The 27938-nt window shown below is 45.6% G+C and overlaps 1 protein-coding gene across 3 annotated transcripts; it reads right to left on the bottom strand.

Annotated features, from left to right (window-relative positions):
• Nucleotides 1–1230: 1230 nt before the first annotated feature.
• Nucleotides 1231–27763, bottom strand: SLC2A2 (solute carrier family 2 member 2). 3 transcript variants are annotated; one of them, XM_083504242.1, is made up of 11 exons: nucleotides 27665–27763; nucleotides 15449–15544; nucleotides 14411–14586; nucleotides 12536–12660; nucleotides 11170–11285; nucleotides 9821–9983; nucleotides 7358–7548; nucleotides 6984–7088; nucleotides 4273–4374; nucleotides 3014–3217; nucleotides 1231–1540 (listed from the first exon to the last, which is right to left on the bottom strand). In XM_083504242.1, the coding sequence occupies exons 1-11, from the start codon at nucleotides 27695–27697 to the stop codon at nucleotides 1337–1339; spliced, it is 1515 nt and encodes a 504-aa protein (XP_083360368.1). In that variant the 5' UTR covers nucleotides 27698–27763; the 3' UTR covers nucleotides 1231–1336. The 3 variants fall into 3 exon arrangements, with proteins under 3 accessions (XP_083360368.1, XP_083360367.1, XP_083360369.1); XM_083504241.1 differs by lacking the exon at nucleotides 27665–27763 and adding an exon at nucleotides 23741–23902; XM_083504243.1 differs by lacking the exon at nucleotides 27665–27763 and adding an exon at nucleotides 18778–18869.
• Nucleotides 27764–27938: the final 175 nt, after the last annotated feature.

A 27938-nucleotide genomic window follows, 5' to 3' on the forward strand; every position in this document is an offset into this window, starting at 1 on the left:
GCCCTAAACTGAAGTAGAGAACCTTTGGTGCTCCAGATATTGCTGAACTACAACTCCAGTCAGTCCTAGCCAGCATGGCCAATGGTCAGGGATGTCTGTACACCAACATCACTGTCAGGAAACATGAGATTTTCCCCATGGAGCTCTGTTGCTTTAGAAATCAAAAAAACAGCAAACAGGAGCTATTAATGTCAAAGGAGGCCAGTCAGAATCCTGGGTAATATGCTACCAAGCACCAATACTCTTCTGCCTTGCAGAAGGTAAGAAATACTAATAAAGAAAGACTGGCAGAAGTACTTTTAAGCCAGTCCTTCTATTACTGATTTCTTCATCTGGTCATAGGGACCAAGCCAACTTGTACTTGCTGCCAGTTAGTTTCCTGTTTCGGTTTAAAGTGATGATGGCAAACTTAAATTCCTAGCAAATGAGGAAACTAACCATGAGCTAAGTCAATAGTGGCTGTACTGCTGAACTGACCAAATGCCTTCCACCAGCAGTACGTTGGTGATCTTTGTAATGGCAAAAAGTCCCGTTTCTGAGAATGGCCACACAGAAGCACACCTGTTGCATGTTCTGTGCTGCCTCACCACCTCTCTGCAAGGGACGGGCAAATCTGTCCATTTCAGTTTCTCATGTTTCCAGTCCTCAATTCAGTTCTCCACATTTCCACACCAGTTTGCGTTTAACAAAAGGAAAAGGTCCCGAAAATTCACCAGCGTTTTCATGCAAATTTCTCCTAATTATGTTTGTATGCCGTTTTGCCTAATCCCACATTTTTGCAAAGCAATTCCCCCTGCCAAGCTATGCATTTTCAGTGTAAATTTCACCAATATTTACATCTCTACGGACATTTTACCCTAGTTAGATGCATTTTTGGTACACGTTACTCGGCTGAAGAACTGCATTGCAAAATTCGGTGACGAGTGAATTTTGAGTTTCAGATTGCACTTTGTTTTGCAAAGTGTGAATTGGGAAAATTCGCTTTTACGTGAGAAATGAATTGAGTTCCTCCACCATCTTTACTTTCTGGTTCTCCGGGGCAACCCAGCACCAACCACATAACAAATTGACTGGGGCACAGATCCCTGCCTAGCTACCTCCTCCGCCTCTTTGGCACAACAGCTTTTGGACTTTGCAACTCTGCATTAGACGAACTCCTAAAGTAGTGGGAGAAACAGACACAGCTCTGCAAAAGACATCCATCCAAAGCCACAGAACAGACTCAACCTATCAAGATCACTTCCCATTTTTTTTTTTACGTTTTAAATAAATGCTTCCTCCAGAATGTATCCCGGCAGCATGTTCTTTCCATTCTTCCTTCTTGCAGGGATAGGCACTATGCCTCGGAGGTGCCTCCCAGACGCTCCATTTCGGTTGCTGTTCTGGGCCCTTGGCCCCCGCCTTTGCCTCGGCGACGGAACTCTTCTGTAATTTCCTCAAAGGACTTGCCTTTGGTTTCTGGCACTTTGTAATAAACGAACACAATGAAGAGGACGAGCAGGCCAGCAAAGATCAGAAACACATATGGTCCGCAGATGTTCTGTGACGGGCAAGAGAGAAAGAGAAGACCAGTTAGTAGCATTCTCCCAGCAACGTTGATCAGCCAAAACAACCTGCCTTTCTTCAATTGCAGAATATGTATTTCTCTAAGACTTGTCCCACAATGGACGTCATACATGACATCAGATGCAGGGTAGGTAAGGATGCATCTGTAAAGGAACAACTGAATGCCTTAAAAGCACTCCCAGTTGTTCTTTTACGAGGGCTTCTTGGGTTTGGCCGCTTTCAAATTTGGCACCGAATGCAAGCCCCACCGGATTGGCTTCACGTGGGCACTCCCAACTGGTGCAAAATCCCTGCCCAAAGTGGACTTTGCATTTGGCTGTGATCAGCACTGCTAAGTGCAAACTCTGCTGGAATCAGAAGCTCTCTGGAGTTGGTTTCAAACCCCACTCAGATCAGCTACGTTTATTTCCTTCCACAGCTGCTGATTATGTTTATATTCTGTCTTTCCTCCCAGGTCGGCACACGTTATTCATTTCCTCCTTTTATACTCACTACAACCTTGTGAGGGAGGCTTTTCATAATAACTTTTTACACCATAGATGGAAGGTTATATATACCCTCGTCGCCTGTACTGGAAACACTTATCATCCTAGGACCCTGTACTTCCTTTGCAAGCGAGAATTGAACAACAGGGATGGAAACCCTCCAGTTTTGCCAGGCTTGAACCATGAAGGGAGCTTGGGAGACAAACCCAAGTTAAGTGATCTCTTGAGTTCACCCAGTTAGGATGGGCAAAATCTACTTGAGCCAGCGCCTCTATCTGAGAACGATGAGGAGCAACGCCTGCATGCTGAACAAGCGAGTGCATGGCAAGCAAGCAAGCAGTGTAACTCTCTTCAGGGCTGGCTTGGGGCTTCTGTGGGGACCTGGGAGCCTGAAGACATTTAGACTGGGGGAGGGAGCCTCTTATGGTGGTCTTTTTCTAGCTTAAACCTACATAGGGGCCAAAGCAAGGAGAGGGCACTGGGGGCTGATTGGGAGGCCCCCACGGGCCATATCTAGCTCATGGGCTGCCAGTTGCCCACCACACAGTGTCCAGCTGGGCCAGAAATAGTTCATACTTTGTCTGATCTGTCCAGGTCTTCCTGAAGACACGGGGAAGACAGTGGAACAGTGATGGGTCCCCAAGCCAGGTACTGGCCTGAGCCTTGTCATCCGCTAGCATTGGTCATGGCACCCCTCTTTATTAGCCTATGACATTTTTGTCAACATATTGGCCATTCTCTGTGTGCCCTTGCAGCATCAGTGCAGAAGGGATCCATGGGACATCGCTGCAAAGCCTGGAAATTTATTCCCAACCCCTCTCATTTGTCACTCTAGATTGGTAGCCTGTTCTGTTCCCTACTTTGAATTCTAAATGTATGGATCCCCCCCCCCTTTTAAAAAAAGAAAAGAAAAGAAAGAAAAATCTTGTTCGGCTGTCTCCATCACAACGCAGTTTCCTTACAGCGACATATGGGAAGAACATTCCAATGCAGAAGTTAGTGAACCAGTTGCTGAAGCCGGCCATTGCGACGGCAGCTGGGCGGGGGCCTTGGCTGAATAGCTCGGCCACAATAAACCAGGGAATTGGTCCTGGCCCGATCTCAAAGAAACTGACAAAGAGGAAGACGGAAATCAGGCTGATGTAGCTCATCCATTCGATTTTGGGCTAAAAAGCAAAGCAAAGCAGAACTGTGTTAACAGCATTAGAAGATACATTCCCTGAGCGTCTGTCTTAATGCATCTGTCTTTAGTTGCTCTCAGTAGACAAGTCCCCTGACATTTTTTTTTAAATGTATTTTTATTAAAGATTTTCTTGATTTACAAAAGTATGTGCAATGTCTCTCTCTCGTATTTTTTTCCCATGTAACATTTTTTACAAATCAGTTTCATTTGTTGAGGCATTAGGAAGAAAAGGGGGGAAGAGGTGGAGGGGGGAAAGGTGGGTGGGGGTGGGGTGGGGTGGCAATGTTTCTATTTTACTTAATATATGTGGGGTTTGGTGTCAGCGTCGCTTGTGCAGGTTCTCTGCTGTTCCTTTGGTGGTGAGAGAGGTTGGGGTTGGGCTAGGGTGTGGTTGTTCATTTGTGGTTGTGCTGTGGTGGTCTTTGTTTTCATGTGTGAGTGGGGTGGGTGGGTGTTTTGCATCAGGTTAGCCATATTTATTTGTATGCTGTTGGTGGATTTTTGTCATTGTCTTGTTGGGCTGTGTATGTGATACTGGGGTGCCATACTGGGGTGAGGGCGTCTTCTTCTATTTGTCCCCATGTCATTTTCAGTTTATTGGTTAATTTTTCTAGTAAGGCGTCCCCTGACATTAATGGAGGGACAGACAACCAAAATACAGTAGGTATAGTCCTCAGGACATGGTGAAGCCTCACTGTGGGCTTCAGTCCCGACACCTACCTTTGGCTAATATTCTTATTGTTTGCTTTTCCCCCACCTAGAGAATGTCTAAAGCCTCAAACACCAAGAAGTGCAAATGCAACGATGGCTCCACCAACTGGCAGAACACGGTATTACCCCCTCAAACAACAATTGAAAGTGGACCACAGGTGTGATTTATTGCAGGCGTGAGGCCAATGTGTGGCCAATGGCCAGGGATTATGGCAGTTGTAGTTGAGCAACATCCGTAGGCTTCCCACACCTGTGCTATTGGATGTTCAAACTCAGCTGGCAGTGGCATAAATCCCCTCTGAGGACCCTCGCAATGGGGAGCCTTACCTGCAGGACAAGCCCAATAGTCATGGTTGTTGCGCACACCATCATGCCAGCGAGGCCAGCTATGAAGAGCGAACGCCTCCCTGCTTTCTCCACCAGGAAAACCTGTTGGGTGTAGAACGGCAAAAGTTCAATTAGCCCATCATCGTTTTGACTTTAAATTGGCAACCAGACTCAGCTCCTTGCAGGCCTGTATCCACACTGTCCCCAAACAAAACCTGAATTTGCAGGTGGTCAACCAGTCACCAGTGGGAAGAACCCTTTCCCTTATCCAATCACATCAGTGGTGCTTGTGCGTCTTAAGTGGGTTTGAGCAGTGTTTCATCTGAATGACCAGCTTGGTATATTTAACTCCTGCCTAGAGGCACCCGTAAGTCTCCCGTGATTGTTCTCATGCTAAAGATATGACCAGTTGCAGGATTGGGGAGCACGCGTAGGAATTATGGGAAGGTGATGTATACCGAAGTCTGACCATTGGTCCATATAGCTTGGCTGTGGGGAACCAACTAGCACGCCTTATGACCAGAGATTATGGGAGTCAGACTTCAAGAACATCTGGAGGGTCAAATTTCCCCTAAACCTGATCTAGCACCTTATTTTCTACAGTGACTGCCAACAGCTGCCCAGGGTAAAGGTGGCCGACTGTTGATTTTGATTCCTCAAATTTATCCCAATATACACATTTTTGTATGCAAATATTATGCATGTTAACATTTTAACTAATATATGCATTTCTACAAACATTTTGCCCTGGTATGTGCATTTTTGTACAAATTACTTGTCTGAAGAACAGCACTACTAAACTAAGAACTCAGCTACATTAGTCAAGAAACAGCGTTTTGAATGCATTATAAACATGCAACACCAGATGGTGCCAAAGAGCAAAGAAATTCTAAGCAATTTTCCATAGTGTTGTTGTTTTTGTTGTTGTTGTTATAATGATTTAATCTCTCACTTATTTATAGTGTTGGTTTTTTCCTCTGTGTGTAGATCCACCCTAAGAGAAATGCTGATTTCAAAGGATGGCTGTGTATTGTTTCAGAAAGTGTGAATTACGTAGGTTCGCCCAAATGCAACCTGAAATGAATTCCTCCTGCATCTCTAGTCTACGGTTTCAGGCAGGGATCATTCCCAGCCCTACCTGAAGAAGCTGGGGATTGAACTTAGGACCTTCTGCAATTGCTCTGCCACTGAGCTGCACCCCTTTCTGACAACATGGGACGGTATATCTGTACGCATATCCCTTTTCTAGCCCTCCAACTGGCCTGGTGCCCCAGTACACTTTGTTTGGATTGCTCTTTCTGCTACTTTGGTGGACAAGGTCCAAGCAAGTGGTTATTATGTCTAGCAGGCCTGTTGATCTGGATCGCCTGCTGTTGACTTTTTGATAAATGTCAGGTAATATTGAAAGTCTCACGGTCAAAAGAAGAAAAGAGCAAACACAAGCAGAGAGGGAAGCCGTGCAGGGCATCTATCCCAGACGTCAAATGAAAGACAGGATTTAAAAAATGTTGCCATCGGCACCATAGGTTGATCGACCGCTGCCCAACTAACTGAACAGAATAGTTTTGTTTTTATACTACCTGAGGACCTTTACATCAGTTTGGTTAAGAAGTTGGGTTTTTTCCTTGCTTCTCCCTCATACCTACGGGACCACCTCTTCTGGTATGTCCCGCAGAGGAACTTACGGTCTTCAGGCAAAAACATCCTGAAGGTCCCAGGCCACAGAGAGGTTAGGCTGGCCTCAACTACAGCCAGGGCTTTTTGGGCTGTGGCTCCAATCTGGTGGAACGCTCTGTCACAAGAGACTAGGGCCCTGCGGGACTTGACATCTTTCCGCAGGGCCTGCAAGACGGAGCTGTTCCGCTAGGCCTTTGGTCAGGGCACAGCCTGACTCCCTCCTTTGGCAATCTTCACAGAACTTTAGCCTAATGGTTACCATCAATTTGAGTTGAATTAATTTTAATGAAATGATTTTAGAATGTTGCATTATTTTATTGTTGTTAGCCGCCTTGAGCCCGGCTTCGGCTGGGGAGGGCGGGATATAAATAAAATTTATTATTGTTGTTGTTGTTGTTATTATTATTATTATTATTATTATTATTATTATTATTATTACCCCATCCTAACCAGGTTAACGCAGACGCAATGCCTACTGATTTCAGCAAAGGTTGTGTAAGTGCTCAGGATTGCAGTCATTGTCCTGCCTAACTAGCTTCAAACACTTTGCATGCAGAACATTCTAGGTTTGATTTCTGGCATTGCCAGGTAAGCCTGGAAAAAACTGCTGCCGGAAGGTATGGCGAACTCCTGCCAGTCAGTGTAATATGGAGCCAGAGGGAAGGATGGTCTGACTAAGGCAGCTAAGGCCAGCTGGACAATGTCCCATCTTCATATACTGAGGAAGTGCTTCCTCCCAAACATTCCTTGCATGCTCTCAAATCTAGGCCTTCCTAGATATTTGCCAACGTTCTAGGTCTGAGCTGAGACCCTCACCCTCCCAACACTATGCACTACATTTATTTATTTTTAAAAGCCAATAAGAGTTTCATTTTTGTTAGGCAAAAAGCAGCACACCACTGTTGCACTGACAAAATGGTGCCAGTTGTGCACTATAACCCCACCTAGTGACAGAATACGGTATTACCCCTCATGTAACTATTTGAAAAAGAACCACACAGGTAATTCGGTAATTACGGCTGGGCAAGACTTACGGCGACAACAGTGAAGACGGTGTTCACAAATCCCACGCCTATGGTCGCATAAACAGGCTGGCTGACGCGGGCGGTGTTAAAAATATCGGTGGAGTAGTAGAAAATCTAACAAAGCAGAAAGGAGTAAATGGTTTAGAGGCATCAATGGCTTTCCTCTCACTGCGCTAGACAAATCAACACGGAAAGCATTTCCCTAGCATTCCAGGGTGTCAGCGGCACAAATTAGTTTTCTGCTGTATCTACAATAATGCATATTGACAATCTATTGAGACCAAGAGCAGGATCTCTCACAAACTTGCATCAAAGCTACAGCGCTGTTTGATTAGCTGCTTAAATATCTTTAGTTGCTAGGATCCATCACTAGGTGAACTCACAGCATTAATTCCTGAAAACTGCTGGGCGATATGGACCCCGATGGCCACCAGGAATGGCTGCCTGTAGAGTGGGGAGGTGATGAGCTGCCAAATGGAGACAGGCTTCTCTTTGGAGGCTTCTTCCTTCTCTTTCTCCATCTCCTCAAGCTCTTTGTCAGGGCAGTAGTTTTCTCCTCTCAGCCGTTGCAAGCCTAGGGAAGGAAAGGGATTGTGGGTTCCATCTTTGACGAGAAATGGCCCGTGGAAGTAAAATTACCAGTATGGTGCTGCAGGACAGAAGTGTTGTCCACAACAGACCAACCAAGTGTTGCCCACAACAGACCAACCTTTCTGGGAAATTATCTGAGAAGACATGTGACCTTTCGTGAGCCTATTTGTAACAAATATTCAATAGGTTCTAAAGGACTGGTGAGGACTATGCAGTTTTTGCAGCCGTTCACGGCAGTTGGGGCTGATACCCGTTGGGAGTGGTAGGGTTGAAAGCAGAGAGTCTTATGTGTAGATGGAGCCAGAACCAATGACTGAAGAAGAAGAAGAAGAAGAAGAAGAAGAAGAAGAGTTTGGATTTGATATCCCGCTTTATCACTATCCAAAGGAGTCTCAAAGCAGCTAACATTCTCCTTTCCCTTCCTCCCCCACAACAAACACTCTGTGAGGTGAGTGGGGCTGAGATACTTCAGAGAAGTGTGACTGGCCCAAGGTCACCCAGCAGCTGCATGTGGAGCAGCGGGGAAGCAAACCCCGTTCACCAGATTACGAGTCCACCGCTCTTAACCACTACACCACACTGGAGCCAGCCAATTCTGGTTCTCTCCCCCATGCTCCTCCCTACTGAATTCTGCAGTGGCAGCACTGAGACACTAAGGGGGAGGAAGCTGGCAGCCCATGCCACCCTCTGGATAGAAGGCTGGCTGAGGGCAGACTGAGGGCAGCAGTGCCCCTAATGAACCAACTTCTACTGCAACCCTGCCTTCAAGAGAAGGCCTTCAATGCCTCGGCTGTCTCTTCCCCATTTAATCCATAGAAACATAGAAATGTCAGTATGGGGATATTTAACTAGTCTGGAATAAATGATGCTTTGCACCTTCGTAATTACAGAAAGCAGGGAAGGGTTTGTCAGTTTGCATTTCTTAGTGCAGAAAGTACTGATCTGATGTGTAGAGATCTTTCCTACTCTAATTAATTCACGAGAGTTCTGGAAGCTTCTCTGTGTGAAAGAAGCAAGCAGAAGGTTCATGATGTGTGGGTTATACCTTCAGAGAAGCTGAGTGCAGCTGGCTTAAACTGGTTCTGTTATCTCTTCAGTGAAAGTCATGCTGACTATAAAAGTAAGGCCAGAAGGAGCCTGGGTTTCACTGTCTCTTTCTATCTCATTTCCTTCTGGTGTGGTGGTCTGTACATAGTGTTAAGGTTTAGACTTATTATAAGTTGTTGTAAGTTCAAGTTAAGTCTGCTGCAACTGGATCTCTTACAGACAGATTTATGACCATTATGCTCATTTGCCTTCAGTAGCAGTAGCTCTGCTGGATGAAATATTAATTGCCTCTGGTCTATGTTTTGGGAATCCTGCAACGTGTTTAAGTTTTTACTCTGCTAACTATACATTGGAGTTCTGCTCTGGCTCAATATTGAGTAGAATTCAATGACAGGGCTGTAATGCAGTAATAACAGTACTTGCTTAATTACAGAAGGTGCTACTCCTAGTAGCATCTCCATTAAAGGATTGGCTGAAGAACCTCAGCCCAACATCCTATAGAAGTTCTGCCCATCAGTGTAGACCAGGAGTAGCCAACATGGCGTCCAACTCCCATCAGACCCAGCAAGCATAACCAGTGGTTAGAGTTGATGGAAGTTGGGAGTCATCTAAAGGCCATGCTGAAAACCTCTGGTGTCAGAAGATAATATTTTGTATTCATAACTTCCCAGAGTGCTGTCTGTTTCCTCCCAGCTCCCTAATCCAGCCCCCGACTTATTGTGAGGAGAGTGAAGCCTCAGAAAGTTAAGGACCATAATTCAGCTGCGGAACTTCTGCTTTGCGTGTTGAAGGTCTCAGATTTGATACCCAACAAAGGAGTCAACTCCTAGGGGTTGAGGTCCCTTTGCCCTCCAATAAAATATTTGAGGGGGCCACCCCTCCAAGTTGATGGGCATTGCCATTCAAATGGTGTGTGTGCCCCACATCTTGTCACTGATGATGTGGGGCGAGGCTTATCTGCCCCCCCCTATTTTATTCAAATTGGCAACCCTGATGCCCAACATTGTCACGTAGGGCTAGAGGAAACTCAGTAGACAGCAGCTTGCTCTCCCTCTCTTTCTCACCAAAGCCAGGCCCCATCTTAGAGGGGAAATAAATTGCCATCGCCACCCCATCCCTGAAATGGATCACAATGTGCCAGTGAGACGTGAGGACCAGGGGACTGATGTAGACTGGCAGAGAAAAGTATCCCCTGGAGATAACCTTACTTTTTTTGGCTTCTTCTTGTTTTGAAGCTTTAATGTACAAGTACCGGGGGCTCTCTGGGCAACCAAAGAGCAAGAAGATCTGGAGCACAGCAGCAATGCCAGAGAGAGCGAGGAGCAATGGCCAGGTGGAATCTTTTCCTAGCAAGACATCCAGGCCAAGAACCTAAGGGGGGGAAAATGGACCAGTGTTTTTCGTTGCTGCGTTTTTGAAATAAAGAAAAGAGTCCAATACTTACTTATGATGAATGTGTCATTTACTTAGAATTGTTTTGAGATATTCTTCAAATGGAAATCTTGGTGACATCACTGCTAGGCACCTCACCAGTCCCTCCCACAGTTCCCAGTGCTGATTTGAATGCCCAAGAGAGAGGGTGGGGCAGTCGGGCAGATATGTCTCTTTTGATTTCTAAAAAAATTACTGGAAGCTTTGTAGCCATTTGCCCCAGCGCATTTCTTTCTAAAGGGATAGACTTTGTTTTTCAGAGATGATGTCATTATTGCAATGGAAAACACTGCATGTCCCAAATGGACTTTGGACCACCAAGCCCAAGAGCGCCCCCTCATGGACAAAATCAAATCAACAACCTTCTTGGTATTAAATCTTAGGCACCTATTTTGTCCTGTGAGCAAAATGGCTCTCTTAGAAAACCCTGCTGCATCATGGGAATGGTTCAGCAATACAGATTTGCCCTTGGCAGAGCTTTGTAAATTAAGCGTCAGTTCTGCACACCGTACAAAGGGCTCCCATGCTGTCCTGCCGTGCAATCACGTGGAGAAAGATAATGTATGAACCATCTTATCACAGATCTAGCCGGCAGCAATTTCTGTGATCTCAGCAGCACTGCAAACAGGGAAGGGTTTCGTCCCTGAGTCTGGGAAAACCAATATAACCCCCCAACCCTAAGACCTGGTGACATAGGCAGCTGTTTGTGCTTTCAGGTTTGCTTTAAGATCGTGCTAGCCAGGAATTCTCTTGCACGTAATGGTAAGAGCTAGATCAGATCTGAAACATCAGATAAAACAAAGAACTAAAAGATGGAGAAAAGTTTGCTTTTGTTCTTATTATGTATTTTGTGTTTTTTTAATATTGTGTTTTTATGTTGGGAACCACCCTGAGAATTATTGTTGGGTCCTCTGAGACCCCACACTATGAATGAAATCTACAAATTCAACAATGTTTTGTGAACCGCCATGAGATCTATGGATATAGGGCAGTATATAAATTTTAATCATCATCATCATCACCACCATCTCATTAAGGGACTTATGGCTGTCCCATTTAGCACTTGACTTGCACAAACATAAATGTGTTCCATGATCAATTTGTCCTCTGTTCGTTTGGTACACACCTGGCTGATGAGGATGCCGATAACGACAGCAAGCTGGTTCATTGATCCCAGAGCCCCTCGAAGAGCAACAGGGGCAATCTCTCCAACATACAGTGGAACAAGTCCGGAGGAGAGCCCTGGGCAAAACATGGAGATGAATCAACCATCTAATCCATCCTGCTGCTGGTGCGCTCCAGATCTTCCAGACTACAACTTCCATCAGGCCCAGCCAGCAAGGCTCATGGTCAAGGGATGACAGGAGCTGCTGCCCAAAATATCTAGAAGGCACCAGGTTGAGGAAGGCTAAATCATGCCAACTTTTTAAAATATATATTCTTTTATTGAAAGATAAAAAGTGACACACACACTTTTTACACACACACATCATTGTAAGTGCACCGAATAAAATAAGACATGAAAAATTGTATGTGTGGGGGGAGGGAGGGAGGGAGGGAGGGAGAGAGAGAGAGAGAGAGAGAGAGAGAGAGAGAGAGAGAGAAAGAAAGAAAGAAAGAAAGAAAGAAAGAAAGAAAGAAAGAAAGAAAGAAAGAACACCCATATACAATACAAAAAACAACCCCAGAATTTTTAAACATCACAAGATTGCTATTGTAGTTAACCTAATAAAGTGTTTATAAAAACAAATTTCAAATATCGTTTTAGAATGTTTGGAACAAATATTCCAATTTACTAACCAGATGAATAAGTTTCCCTGCTGTCTTAAGAAGGTCTTAAGGCAGAGATTGTCAATGGCTCCCTTTAGCAACTACCTTCATTCTGTGGCACCCTTGTGGGGCCCAGGAGCCCAGTAATGTCACCCCTTGCCTGCAGAGCTGGCAGCCTCTCCACCTTGTGGAGTGTGCGCTCAGCCTCCTCTCTTCTCCCCTCTCCTGGGGAGTCCTCTGGGCAGCCGCAGCTGCTGCCCCTGATCTCTGAGCTGGCCCCTCTGCCCCAAAAGAGAGGTCCGTCCTCACACGGCCCCACAGGGGCCTAGGAAGCACCCCCTGGCCAGCCCCAGAGGCACCATTCACTTGGTGAGCTGTGCATGCCTCCAGGAGGCAGTGACACAAGAGGGCATCAGAAGAGGGAGGAAAGGAAAGACGGACAGAGGCCGGTGTTGCCCGTGGCAACCCTGACCATCATTCAAGACACCCCAGGGTCCCACAGCACACTGGTTAAAAACCACTGTCTTGAGGAATTGAATTAGTGTTGGTGGAGCCAACAGCAGACGGAGACCGTATTCCCAAAAGATCAGGGCTTCTTTCCCTTCATCCTTCCCTCTGATTCTCCATTTCCTGCCACTTTTCATGCTCACCCCGACTCCAAGCAAACCACCAGGGAAACTCAGAGAGAAGCAATCCCCTGTTTGGATCCCGCCTTGACTTACCACCATGCAGCCCAGTCAGTACTCTTCCAATGATGATGAAAATGTGGGAGGGGCCAAATTTCGCAATGGCCAAAAAGAGATTCCCAGAGATTGCAAAAATGTTTACCAGCAGCATCGCTCTAACTCTGCAGTGAGGAAGGGAAGCAAGGAGTCAACGTTTGTGCAAAAGAAAGAGCCAAGTTCAGCCACATTTGCCCACTGGTGATTCGAGAGTATCCACACAATGTGAGGTCCTTCCATAGCAGACTGAAAGCTAGAGGTCAGCTAAAGGCCCTGACTGTGAGACAATATGGACACTGGACATTTTAACCCCTGAACGTAGGATGCTATTGAAACATGCCGTTCTAATGTTGAGAACTCCCGTTTCTTCTGTAAAGTGTACTGACATTAACCCCGTAAAGGTAAAGGGACCCCTGACCATTAGGTCCAGTCGTGACCGACTCTGGGGTTGTGGCGCTCATCTCGCTTTATTGGCCGAGGGAGCCGGTGTACAGCTTCTGGGTCATGTGGCCAGCATGACTAAGCCGCTTCTGGCGAACCAGAGCAGCGCACGGAAACGCCGTTTACCTTCCCGCCGGAGTGGTACCTATTCATCTACTTGCATTTTGATGTGCTTTCGAACTGCTAGGTTGGCAGAAGCAGGGACTGAGCAATGGTAGCTCACCCCGTGGTGGGGATTCAAACCGCCGACCTTCTGATTGGCAAGTCCTAAGCTCTGTTGTTTAACCCACAGCGCCACCCGCGTCCCTTGGGGCATAGCCCCATGCTATGGTGTTAAAATGTGCTATGCCGTGCCACTGATCTAGATTTCTGGCTAGGTGGTTGTCACTGGTGGAGGTAGAAGGAAAGACACAATGCATATATTGCCTTATTTTTATGATGACGGGCTATGTCCCAGGTCACTGCGATCTGCAGGGGAGGCCAGGCTGTACATGTGACCTCACTGCAGAGGAGTGTGTCCTCTCAATAGCTGCACCTACCCTGTGGATATAACCTCTCAGCATCTGCTTTACGTTCAGAAGTGTCCTTGGCTCAATTCCCACCATCTCCAGGTAGGGAACCTGGAGAGCAGCTGCCAGCCAGAGCAGACAGTACTGAGTTAGATGGAGCAATTAGTCTGACTCTGCAATAAGTCAACTTCCTGTGCTCCTTTGTGTGAAATTAAGTGCATACCACTGGACGTTACAGACACATCTATTTGCCTGTTTCTTTCTGACCATCTTTTGCTGGTTTCGGTGTTGATTTGGCCGTCTTGTATGTTTGGCTCTGGTTTCTAAATTTGGATTTGAATTACTTTATTTTTACCATTTGAGATTTCTCCCAGAAGTGAATACAGCACATAAACTTCTAATAAGTGAACGGATAAATAGCTAATTATTCTGTAAATAAATAAAATATACATAAGACATCACTACAAGGAACACATGTTACTTCAAATTATGGAGGGAGAGAATGAAAACCTGAAACCAGGATTCCATTCTCCCTTCCCATGTTGCTCATAGTGTGTTGTTTCACCCTATGTAAGTCTGTGGAACACAATTCTGTGTTATTCTGCTCTTAATAGAAGCATTTTCTTGATCCTGTGGGTTTTATTACCATAGGCCTGCACACAGTGCTATTTTTATAGAAAAAGAGGTGCCAGAACTCACCACTAACACCTCCCTTGTTCTCTTAGGACGGCAAAGGCGCCCACCTGAGAGGTGCCAGAACTGAGTTCCGGAAAGTTCCGGCTGAAAAAAACCGCTGCCTGCATGAGTACTTGGTTTTGATTTGTGTATCAATGATGTTCCCTCACATGCCAGTGAGAACCATCTCCACAGCCCATGTTGCGTAAGTTTTTTTTTTCCTGGCCGCTTGGAAACCAGAATTTCTCACCTTGGCATCTTTTCACCAATCCAGCCAACAGTGAAGGAGGAAATCATCCCACCCACAGCAAATACAGAAACAGAGGTGGACCAGAGCATCAGGACGGTGGGGTTTTTAAGGATGTCATCTGTCCCGTTTCCAGACGATGCAATATTCAGCACTTTACCGTAGTGGAGCATGATGATCTATAATGATGATACAAGTGCAATATTTACTAAAGATCCAAAACTTCTTATAGACTTTTTCATGAAAAAGAAAATGAGCTTACAATGTCTAGGTTCAAGAACTGAAGAAAATATTGGTTTACACAAAGTGGAATTGTTGGGTGTTAGTCTGGAGTGGATGTTTTGAACAACTTTCTACATATAGCTGACAGACAAAGACAGAAGTTCTCTCATTTTTTTGTCTTTCCTTTTTCCTTCGTTCCTTTCTTTTCTTCTTCTTATCTTCTTCTTCCTTTTGGCTTGTGTTTTTATTTAGATTAGCTTTTTATATTGGATAAAAAGATATTGGACATTTGATACTAATCTTTGTATACCCCCAACTTTATCTAATTAATAGATAAATGACAAAGTACCGTATTTTTTGCTCTATAAGACTCACTTTTTCCATCCTAAAAAGTAAGGGGAAATGTGTGTGCGTCTTATGGAGTGAATGCAGGCTGCACAGCTATCCCAGAAGCCAGAACAGCAAGAGGGATTGCTGATTTCACTGCGCAGCGATCCCTCTTGCTGTTCTAGCTTCTGAGATTCAGAAATTTTTTTTTCTTGTTTTCCTCCTACAAAAACTAGGTGCGTCTTGTGGTCTGGTGCGTCTTATAGAGCGAAAAATACGGTATATTAGTAATTTTGTTGGCCCTACACTGCCCACAGATCGATCCTTTGGGATCCTAGGAGCTATTCATGTGATGTTAAAGCTGGATTTGGCTGGCACCAAGTGTAGACTCACCAGGAAACTGCAGTCAGTCCTGCCTCTCTGATACACACAGGACCAATGATCAAATATGGCAAACCAAATCAAAACAAAAGAATAAGCACATTTACTCGCCTGTTGTGGAGCATTGATGACTCCAATGCAGTACCCATATTGGAAAAAGCCAAGGACTGCAGAGAAGACGGCTAAAAACAGGGTCCCTGTGACATCCTAGGAAAGGGGTAACAAACGAAGGCACAGCGTCACTTTTTATCCTTAAATTTCTGGATTGAGGACTAGATCTGGCATGCATTATATTCCAACCTTTCATTTTTAGTCAATCCCAAAACCATAAAAGGCAGTACAAGGAAAGCAGAGCTGGTGGACCTGTGGACTACAACTCCCATCAGCCTCTTGCCAGCACAGTCATTGGTCAGGGATGATGGGGGCCATTGTCTAACGATTGGAGGACCACAGTTTTCCTAGCCCTGGAACAAAGCACCTGAAAACAGACAGGAGTCAACATCTCCAACAATAAGGCAAGCACGAGGGTTAAGCACTGCCATGATGCTATTGGCATTAATGATATGTGGTGGTTAGCAAATCCGAGTTTCCTGCTTGCTACAAACTGAGCATCACATTGACCTTTCACTGCTGTGAAACCTGATGCAATTCCTTCCCGTTCCAAATGTGTGGTTTGGCTAAAGGGAAAATTCACATGGCCGCAATAATATGCCAAATTGTGGGTTAATAAAACCAGATGCAGCAGCTGGCGGCATGCTAACGTGACGGTTTTGAGTCAGTATCCCACTGAAAGAGCACCCCTTTTATTCTGCTCCTCTGCATAGGTAGGGTGGGGGGCAAAACCAGGATTATGTTCTTAGGTCACCTCATAGTGGGGCATATTTACTGACCATGGCAGGGCTGTGCCACTCCCCCCACTATGTTTAACTTCTCTACAAATGACCTGAATATCAGTATATCGACACACCAGAATTGTTAGCTGAAAGGTAAATACAGTGGTACCTCGGGTTACATAGCTTCAGGTTACATACGCTTCAGGTTACAGACTCTGCTAACCCAAAAATAGTACCTCAGGTTAAGAACTTTGCTTCAGGATGAGAACAGAAATCGTGCTCTGGCGGCACGGCGGCAGCAGCGGGAGGCCCCATTAGCTAAAGTGGTGCTTCAGGTTAAGAACAGTTTCAGGTTAAGAACAGACCTCCAGAACAAATTAAGTACTTAACCCGAGGTACCACTGTAAAGCCTTTTTAAAGTGGAGATTCTCCTATCCCAGTCTGCACTGGATTTGAAATTCTGTTTGTGTTTTGTAATGGTTTTCATATATGTTTCTGTTGCTGATGCTTTCATAGCTAATTTGCTTTGATATGTTTCATGGGATGCGATTCGTAAATGAAAGGGAATGTACAAACAAATGATCCCATTTATAAAGCACATTTTTAAAATGTTCAAACCACCTCACATATATGATCTCAATAACCCGCACTTATTCTACAGCTGGATGTGACAGCTCTTTTGGCGTTTCATATATAATGAGCCTGAGAAATGGCAAGTCTTATGACTTCATAGGAGAGCCAGTGTGATGTAGTCATTGGATTGTTGGGAGTAGGACCTGAGAGACTTGGCCATGAAACTCACTGGGTAACCGGTCACTGCCTCTCAGCCTAGCCTAGCTCACAGGGCTGTTGTAGGCAGTAAATAAGGCAGGGGAGAACCATGTATGCCACTTTGAGGACCGGCCCACCCAGGAGGCAAAGTGAGCCATCCACCTCAGGCATCAGGAGCCAGAGGGGTGGCAGATCCTGATGTAGATCTTTAGTCCCCCCCCCCTTGTTCCTGATGTTAATCTTCACTCACCCCTTCTTCCCTGCCAGGGAGGGGGCGCCATTTTGTAGTTTGGCCTCAAGTGCCAAAATATATTGGGCCGGCCCTGACTTTGAGCTACTCCTTCTTCCCTCTTCCTTCCTACTTCTGTCACGTGTCATAGCCAGGGTTTCACCTCCTTTCATCCAAACTGAGAAACTGTGGTTTAATTTTGGGCCTGGATGTGAACCCAAAAGGGTAGTGGCAACCTGTACCCTGGAAACATTTCGCACAACAATGAACAAGCTCTCAGATCTCCAGAACTCTTGTAACCTAAGTAGACTGCTGGAAAACTTGACATTTGCTCACTACTTTGTTACATTTGCTGCCCATGCATGGAACAAATGCCCCAGCAGAGCCAATCTGGCACTCCTGCTGATGTTTTTACACCACACTGGCCTCCCTGCTGTAACAACAACAACAACAACAACAACAACAACAATTTATTATTTATACCCTGCCCACCTGGCTGGGAGGCATCTAACAAAATATTAAAAATACAATAAAACACCAGACATTAAAAACTTCCCTAAAGAGGGCTGCCTTCAGATGTCTTCTAAAAGGCAGATAGTTGTTTATTTCCTTGACATCTGATGGGAGGGCATTTCACAGGGCGGGCGCCACTGCCAAGAAGGCCCTCTGCCTGGTTCCCTGTAACCTCACTTCTCACAAGGAGGGAAGCGCCAGAAGGCCCTCGACGCTGGACCTCAGTGTCCCACCTGAACGATGGGGGTGGAGACGCTCCTTCAGGTATACTGGGCCGAGGCCATTTAGGGCTTTAAAGGTCAGCACCAACACTTTGAATTGTGCTCAGAATTGGGAGCCAATGTAGGTCTTTCAGGATCGGTGTTATATGGTCTTGGCGACCGCCCCCAGTCACCAGTCTAGCTGCCGCATTCTGGATTAGCTGTAGTTTCCAGGTCACCTTCAAAGGTAGCCCCATGTAGAGCGCATTGCAGTAGTCCAAGCGGGAGATAACCAGAGCATGCACTACTCTTGCGAGACAGTCCACAGGCAGGTAGGGTCTCAGCCTGCGTACCAGATGGAGCTGGTAGACAGCTGCCCTGGACACAGAATTGACCTGCGCCTCCATGGACAGCTGTGAGTCCAAAATGACTCCCAGGCTGTGCACCTGGTCCTTCAGGGGCACAGTTACCCCATTCAGGACCAGGGAATCCCCCACACCCACCCGCCCCCTGTCCTCCCAAAACAGTACTTCTGTCTTGTCAGGATTCAACCTCAATCTGTTAGCCGCCATCCATCCTCCAACCGCCTCCAGACACTCACACAGGACCTTCACCGCCTTCACTGCTACATTACCATCTCCCCCTTTTCTCCCTCCCAGTAAGTAGCAGCGAAGGACCCAGCTTTCAGGAGGCCAGGTGAGTGTCGCTGAAACTCATAACTCTACTGGCCATTATGGACAGAGTTCAGGCATACAATCCAGCCTGAGAAAAGAGAAAGGTCAAATATATTTTACTTAGCACCGGGAAAAAACCAATTTCCAGAAAGCATATATTACAAGAGATTAGCTTGAGAAGGCCCTAACTATACTACAAATCAATAATTTTTTTTTATACCTGTGAAACGGCCATCCTTCGACCGTTGGGAGGCCTCCCAACAGAAACATGGCAACTATGGACTGTTAAGGGCTGAGAATTCTCTGCTTCCTGCATCACAGAGCATTACTCTCCAAGGTTCCATGACATGAGGGAACAACTATGCATCTTCCCTCTGCTCTGTTTACCAGGAACAGCCCCTAATCCATTTGTTTCCAAGTGAGATTTGGGGTTTTATTTATTTTTTTGGTGTGAAATGTTTCCTCCAGATTTTGTTTCCCTCCTTGGGTCTACAGAAGTGCCTTCCTCAAAAATGAAGAGAGAAGAACCCGGGTGTTTTTAAAGCTCATTTCAAAACTATAGCCTTCCCAAGACAAATTAACAACAAATTTTATTTACATCCCGCCCTCCCCGGCCAAAGCCGAGCTCAGAGCGGCTAACATCATACAAGTAAGACAATGCATAAAAACAAGTGACCAGTAAATTAAGATACATCCCACAATTAATTCAAACAAATTAAAATTAAAACTGGACAAGTGGCAATTTAATAACCAATAACCAATAACCAATATACTATTCCATTAAAAACAAAGGCTGAAACAGACAATTCCAATCACAATAAAACAACCCGTTCATAAAATCCAACAAATCTCATGCACATTTACTCAGACGTAACCCCGTTGTGCTCAGTGGAGCTTATTCTCAGAAATGTCTGTAGCCTTAGGGTGGGTATAGTAATCTTTGCTCACAAAGATGCAGGTTGGGCAGATTTTATTGAGGTGCAGAAACAAGCACATAGGGAGGTCCAGATTAAAAGCAACACCAGCCCCTGCAATATTGTCCCCATCCCCAACCAGCTTCTGCCCAGAAAGCCTCGCAGCAACTCTGCAAAACATACAGTTCCAATCACAATAAAAAAACAGGTCATAAAATTCAATTCACCGCATGTAGTGCAAGACTATGCACATTTACTAAAAGTAATCCCCACCGTGTTCAACGGGGCTACTCCCAGACAAGTCTGAAGAGGGCAGTTCACTTAGCCTGGGTATAGTGATTTTCGCTCACTAATGAAGATACAGGCTGCGCAGATATTACTGGGGTGCTGAAGCAAAGTACACAGGCAGGTCCAGATTAATGGCAACATCTGTCTCCAACCAGCGTCTGCTAAGAAACCTTTACAGGAACTTTGCAAATCAAAATCAAACACCTTTGCCCCCTGCCCGCCACAACACACAGGTGCAATGTTCCAGGACTGCCAGCCCAACTTGTCAGAGGTAACATCCTGCACTGATCCCCCTCCATGACGCATGTGTCCTTGTGGATGGGGGGGGGGGACAATGTTGGGCAATGGGTCACCTCTGAAGTCCCAAACCACACCACCAGGGACTCAGGCTACATTAGTAAAGAAACAACAATTTGAATGTGCTATAAACATGTAACACCAGATGGCACCAGAGGGCAGGAAATTTTTATACACGATTTCCCATAGGGCCCTCCCCTCTTTTTTGTAAGGATCTAATTTCTAACTTATTTACTGTATAGTGTTTTTCCCCTGTGTGTAGATCCACCCCCAAACTAGCCCAAGACATTTTGTTGTCAGAGACAGAGGTACAACTTGTGACCCCATCTCACACAAATCAATGTCCGTAATGGGACCCAGTACCAGATCAGTTGTTTTAGCCCTTGAGGCAGAAATTTCCACAGTCAGCCATAATGCAATAGTAATAAATGGAAAGACAAAAACAAAAACAAAAATGCTATCCTTTAATGACATCTAAACATGGAGTGAAATCTGATTCAGTTGCATTTAAGGGTTACAGTTGTACCTTGGTTTAATCTGTTCCGGGAGTCCGTTTGACTCCCGGAGCAGTTTGAAAACCAAGGCATGGCTTCCAATTGGCTGAAGGAACGTCCTGCAGCGAATCAGAAGCCGGGGAAGCCGTGCCAGACATTCGGCTTCCGAAAATTGTTTGAAAACCAGAACAATCACTTCTGGTTTTCTATCGTTTGGGAGCCGAAACGTTTGTGTTCAAAGGCATTCAGTTCCGAGGTTCCACTGTATTTTATCTGACACACCCTTTCTGAAACAAAATGCAAACTGAAACACAGCCCTCCTTCCAAAGAGTTATCCTGATTTTGCAATGCAGCTTTCTAATCAAGTAATGTGTACAAAAATACATATACTAGTGTAATGGTTGGGAGTTACTCGTGCGTAATCGTGCCCCGTTTGAGCATTGGATTGCCTGGTTAAACCCTCCGGACTGCGCAGCCGATCTTAGCATGGCTGCTCTTAGTCACTCGTAGAATCTGTCTGTGGGCGTTTCTTAAAGTGCTGCCAACATAAGAGTTGTTTGACGCCCAATCGTCTCCGCCTCTCACTGCGCGGGAGTCTCCTGCGCAGGGTGGGCGTGGGCAGTGGGGTGCTTGGGCTCTCCTCGCTAACTTCCAATGAAGAGTCCTGGAGCCCCTGCACCTCCCTGTCCCGTTGCTCTCCTGGATCCCTGGTGTTACACTTATTCCCTTCCCCTTCTTCCCAGCTGAGTCTCCCCCTAGCGCTGGGACCTTCTCCTGCAGAATCAGAGACCCTCTCCTTCTCCCGTGCCTCTGATGGCAGTTCCCTGACAACTAGTGTTACATGTGCATGTAAGTGCATATATGAATTTAAATAACATGCAAACGGGTATTATGCTAGGAGGAAATTGCATTGCAAAAATGCGTAAATTGCACTGAAATACTTTCTGCAAGGACTGAAAAACTATTGGGTAGAAACTGAATCTGGACATTTTCACCCAGTGAGAGAAAGGAAAACTGGCTGTAAAAAGAAGAGCACGTGGGAAGCCGCACAAAAGGAGGTAAACAAGATTTTTGGCTCGCATCTGTATCAACGTTTATTTTCTTTTTTGCCTCCCTTTTGCTGACAAGCCCCACAGCTCACGGATGCCCTCCTGTTCTACTACGCATCAGTCCCCAACATACACCGTCATGTAGGTAGACACATCAGCCCAGACACTCAAAATAAGAAAACCAGCCCTCTCTAAAACTCTGTGTATGGTGGCTGGGTGGCACAGGCCTGGTTTGAGGACAGTTTTCGTAACTGGAAAGACAAATGATGATTGGCTGGAGTTGGGGAGAGGAAGGCTTCAAAACATTGAACAACAAAAGATTCTCTCTCTCTCTCCCTCGTAACATTAGAACTCTTGGACATTCGAAGAAGCTGACTGTTGGAAGATTGGGGAAAGATAAAAGATTGTACTTCTTCACACAATGCGTAGTCAAACTATGGAACTCACTCCTTCGCAGTCCAAATCCTCCACAAAGTGACTATTAGTTCCATGAGGAAAAAATATATTATCCCCTTTCCCCGTGATACTAATAGCAATTTAGAGGGGATTAAGATTGGACGCTGAGGAAAGCACAAAAGGCCCCACCTCCCATTGTTATTCACTGAGCCAGTCAAGTTCTGAGCACAGGACAGCCACAAAAATGTCTGGAGATCCAGCCACTGCTCCAACACAAAGCTGGGGAAGCTGCGTCCCTCCAGATGTTACAAGACTACAACTCCCATCAGCCTCAGCCAGCACAGCCAGTGGTCACGGATGAAGGGAGCTGTAATTCAACGACATCTGAAGGGTCACAGGCTCCCCATCTTACATCATGGCGTCTCTTCCCACAATAGTGACAATTACTGTCCAGTTTCCCAGCTCCATAATCCCAATATGATTATGTGTCCAAGTTTGCATGGAGCTTTTAAAGGGGGGGAGGATATACACAACCTGTACTGTTTTTGGGGAACAGGGGGTAGTTGGGTGTGGAGGTCTCCCTGGTCCTGAATGGGGTAAGTGTGCCCCTGAAGGACCAGGTGCGCAGCCTGGGAGTCATTTTGGACTCACAGCTGTCCATGGAGATGCAGGTCAATTCTGTGTCCAGGGCAGCTGTCTACCAACTCCACCTGGTACGCAGGCTGAGACCCTACCTGCCCACAGACTGTCCCGGCAGAGTGGTGCATGCTCTAGTTATCTGCCACTTGGACTACTGCAATGCGCTCTACGTGGGGCTACCTTTGAAGGTAACTTGGAAACTACAATTAATCCAGAATGGGGCAGCTAGATTGGTGACTGGGAGCGGCTGCCGAGACCATATAACACTGATCCTGAAAGACCTACACTGGCTCCCAGTACGTTCCTGAGCACAATTTGAAGGGTTGGTGCTGACCTTTAAAGCCCTAAATGGCCTCGGTCCTGTATATCTGAAGGAGCGTCTCCACCCCCATCATTCAGCCGGTACACTGAGATCCATCGCCGAGGGCCTTCTGGCAGTTCCCTCATTGTGGGAAGTGAGGTTACAGGGAACCAGGCAGAGGGCCTTCTTGGTAGTGGTGCCCGCCTTGTGGAACGCCCTCCCATCAGTTGTCAAGGAAATAAACAACTATCTGACTTTTAGAAGACATCTGAAGGCAGCCGTGTTTAGGGAAGTTTTAAATGTTTGATGTTTTATCACTTTATTATTATTATTATGAATATTATTCCATTGCTAGCTAACCTGACCTCTCAACAGCTGAGCCAGTGCTGCATACCAGAATGAAGACGGGGAGAGGTAAGATGGTGGGGACATTGGCATGGTGCAAATGCACCAGTGGACCCAGACAGATGTGCCTGTTGGGGCATTTGGGCTACCCTGGCCTTCCTACCACATTGTCCCTCCTCATCTTCCTCCTGGTAAGCTGTAGCGACTCCGCTGTCAGGAGGCCAGGTGAGGGCTGCTGGCCCACCGACCCCACCAGCCGCTACTGCAGAATCTCATAACTCTACTGGCCATCACAAATAGAGTTCAGGCAGACAATTTGGCCTGAGAGGATGGGAGAGAGAGGTTGAATATCTTTTAGTTAGCACAGCAAAAATCCATTTCCAGAAAGCACATATCACAAGAGATAAAAATGAGATTGAGAAGGTTCTAGCTATACTACAAATCAATTAAAGTTTTATACCTGTGAAACGGCCATCCTTCCACTGTTGGGAGGATTCCCAACGGAATCACCGCAGCTACAGATTGGTAAGAGCTGAGAATTCTCTGCCTCTTTCATCACAAAATAATACTTCCCAAGGTTCCATAAGACGAAGGAACAGTTACCCATCTCCAACTGTCCTGCATACCAGGAACAGCCCCATATTGCCCTCAAATAATAATAATAATAATAATAATGGGTTGGTTTTTTTCCAGGGTGAAGAATTTTATTCTCCATTTTTTGGTTTCTGCTCTGGATTTCTAGAGGTAACCCCCCCCCCCAAAAAAAACCACCCCTCAGGTATTTCTAAGCTCTTTTCAGGACTATAACTTTCTCAAGCCACCTCATTTTAAGAACCAGTATACAATTCCATTAAAAACAAACACTAAACATACAGTTCCAACCAGAGTAAAACAGTGAGTTCATAAAATTCAGTTAACGGAATGCACATTTACTCGGAAGTAACCTACAATGTGTTCAATGGTGCTTACTCCAAGTAAAGTCTGCATAGGACTGTAGCCTTAGCATGGATGTAGCCTTTTTCCTCACAATGAAACAAGTGGGGCAGATATTACTGGGTTGCAAAACAAGTACACAGGGAGGTCCAGATTAAGAGCAGCACCAGATCCTGCGGTACCATCTACATCACAACATCATCATCATTTCTTATTATTTTTTAAATTTGTATACCACCCTCCAACGATCACAGGGCGGTTCATAGCATAAAATTACAAAATGAGAACACAAAATATGTCCCCTGCTCCCAACAAATGTCTTCCCAGAAATCCTTCATGTGTGTGTGTGTGTGTGTGTGTGTGTGCGTGTGTGCGCGCGCGCACACACACACACACACACACACACACACACACATAATGTCTTGAGGTGCATTTCATGACAACAGAGGATGAAAACTGCTGTAGACAACCTCCCGCACTGACTCTCAGGAGTTATGCATCCTTATGAATGACCAAGTCAGAGCAGAAAGGCACAATACAATTTGGGTATAATTCAACTTGAGTTTATTCTTTATTTTATTGTTGTTAGCCGCCCTGAGCCCGGCTTCGGCTGGGGAGGGTGGGATATAAATAAAATTTATTATTATTATTATTACTCAGAGTACACCCAATGAAATTAATGAAGACTCCCAACTTCATTTCATTCATTACAATGGCTGTACTCTGAATTAAACTTACATGGCAGGTCATCTCTTGTTCAAGATTGAGTTGAGACTTGTGACCTCGCCAGAAGCCTGGGAATCACTGCCCGTGATATCTTTATTGGCTCAAGTTTGTATGCGATGATTTGTGCTTTTTTTTTTTAAAAAAAAACTTTTTATCTTGGAAATAGTAAAAACAGAAAAATCCTATCATGCTAACCAGCCCCAAGAGTCAAACTATATGTTACCTCCCACATCTACCCAGCAGACAGGTGGGTGGCGCCACCCCACCTATCAGTCACCTGATGTCATGACGGCACCAGCTGACTGACACCTGCTAAAGTTAACATTAGGTCACGATAACTGTTGAGGTTTTGGCAATTTTCTTTGAAGGCACGCTTTGAAGGCACTGGAAACGTGCCTTCAAAGGGCTTCCCTGTAACAAACAATCAGCTGATTGATTTTTCTGTGCAGGTGGAAGTGCTCGTAAAAGTAGAGCATTTCCCTCTCTGCAGAGAAAGCAGCTTGTATCTAAAGTGCGAGAGGAAGCCCTTTGAGTACAAGCCATTGACCTCAGCTGATCCTCCGTCCTTGCAATGAGCCCTGTGCTGTGCTTTGAAGACCCAACAATCACCTGCCCCACCACTTAGTTCAGGCGTGCATAATGTCAGGTGTCAGGCAGGTGGGTTTAACTGAGCATATGGGCTGGAAGTCCCCCCCTTCCCCCAAGCAGGAGAGCCATGACTGGATGCCCCCCACCGCAATAAAGAGTTGATCAAAGCAACAGCTCTGGGATAGAGGGTGTTTATCGCTTCATCACTGTACCGTTTCCCTGGTAGAGCAGTAGAGACTTAGGTCTCCAGCTGGACTACAGTTCCCATCATCCCTGACCACTGGTCCTGCTAGCTAAGGATGATGGGATTTGTAGTCCAAAAACAGCTGGAGACCAAAGTTTGGGAAACACTGCTGTAAAGCCAGCCCACAAAAGCTGCTATTAGTCACACAAGGAAAGAAATATATTGGGTTGTAGTCAACTAAGTTTTATTCAGAGTAGAACCACTAAAAGGAATGAGCACTGACCAAGTTAGGTCTATTAATTTCAGTGGCTCTACCCTAAGTACAACTTAATTGTATACCACCCATTATATCCCCATATTGTGGGACTAATATCAATTCGGAGGGGGTTAAGATTGAGAAAATCTGACAGCCAGTGTGGCATAGGGGTTAGCGTTCTGGGAGAGGGCTTGGGAGACAGGAGTTCTAAGCCCCTGCTCAGCCAGGAAACTCACTGAGTAATTTTGGGCCAGTCACATTCTCTCAGCCTAACCTACCTCACAGGGCTGTTGTGAGGATAAAACAGGGAGGAAGTTAGGACGACGTTTGCCACCTTGAGCTCCTTTGCAGAAACATGAGGTGTAAATGTAAATATATGAATAAATAAGACATTGAGGCAAGCATAAAAGACACCCAGTCAAGTTCTGAGCGACTGGCATCTACTTTGAAGTAAGAACAAAAAATGTCTGGGGGAACCAGTTATAGCTGTAACACAGAGCTGAGGAACATGTCATAGTTCGAGACTTCATAGGACTACAACTCCTATCAGGCTCAGCCAGCACAGCCAGTGAGCAAGGCTGATGAGAGACTTCAGAGAAGTGTGACCAGCCCATGGTCACCCAGCAGCTGCATGTGGAGGAGCGGAGACGCGAACCCGGTTCCCCAGATTACGAGTCCACCGCTCTTAACCACTACACCACATTGGCTCTCTCAGGGTCTCTCAGGTTTTCAGGGTCCACCCTATTCTTGCGAATGTAATGTGTTTTAACTTCTGTAGTTTTAAAATTGTTGTGGCCCGCCATAGGACCTGTTGGTGAAAGGTGGGTCATAGTAATAACAAGAATAATAAAAAATATTGACTCTCTTCCTCTACACAATTCTAGGATCTAGGCTGAAGGCTGTTCATTGATAGGGAACATATTCAATCCAATTGAAGAAGCAAGAGGGCTGATACAGTTTACTATTTCTCTACAAAATAGAAGTGTTTAGAATGTCGTTCACTGGCTCAACCAAACAAACATCACGTTTCATATTTGCTAAACAGAGGAAACATGCAACGCAGAATGAAAAAAAGTTGTCATGAAAAGAGTATGCTTGATATGCATCAAATTCACCAGAGCAGCCCTTTGTGTAAAATCTATTGACAGCATGTTTTATCCGTGAGAGATTCGGAATAAGATACAATGCGTGATTTCCTCTGTTTTGTAGCTTTCAATCTTAAGTGACGAAAATAAGAGATTCCTTGCTATTCTTGACATTTCCCCTTGCAGTTACAAAAACCACCTTTCCCCTCTTCTTCCCATTTCATTATTTGCCATTTCTTCCATAATAAAGGTGTCATTAGCTAATTCAGATACGGGGGACATGAATTCCCATTTCGAAGTCTGGGGAAGTATCATAGGGACATAGGGAGCCGTCTTATACCGAGTCAGAACATTGGTCCGTGTTGCTAAGTCCTGTCTACACTGACTGACAGAGGCTCTTTAGGGTGCCAGGCAAGGATCTCGTAGGCATACCTGGAGATGCTGAGATGCTCTACCACTGAGCTACCAGCCTTTGCGCGATCTTGAAATCAGTCAAAACAAAAAAATTCCTTCCAGTAGCACCTTAAAGACCAACTAAGTTAGTTCTTGGTATGAGCTTTTGTGTGCAAGCACACTTCTTCAGATACACCTGTAACTTGAAATCAGTGTTACCTTCATTAGTCCGTCCTTCGGTTTCTTTCCCATCGCCTCCGTCTTCCTCGATTGATCCAGGTAACCCAAAAAAGCTCGGGCTGGTCACTTGCCAAAAGGAAGGCATGCAACAGAATGGCCCCCTCACCTTGACTTGAGCTTGTCACATAGAGAACTGTGTAAAGATAGCCATTCTTAGGACGTTTATAACCCCTCAGAGGGAGGAGGAGGAGGAGGGAAACTTGGAAAGAGGCAATGTGGGGAGGGCTGTGGGGAAAGCTTATTTGTGGCCAGG

This window comes from Podarcis liolepis, assembly GCF_965112155.1.
Source record: "Podarcis liolepis genome assembly, chromosome: 5".
Taxonomy (NCBI): Eukaryota; Metazoa; Chordata; class Lepidosauria; order Squamata; family Lacertidae; genus Podarcis; species Podarcis liolepis.

Coding starts and splice junctions, on each gene's coding strand:
- SLC2A2 (XM_083504241.1), bottom strand. CDS start 23,887: ATGGGTAACTGTTCCTTCGTCTTATGGAACCTTGGGAAGTATTATTTT. Junction 12,661..14,410: donor ATTGGTGAAAAGATGCCAAG/GTGAGAAATTCT, acceptor TCCTCACTGCAG/AGTTAGAGCGATGCTGCTGG. Junction 1,541..3,013: donor TGTTCTTCCCATATGTCGCT/GTAAGGAAACTG, acceptor TGCCCGTCACAG/AACATCTGCGGACCATATGT.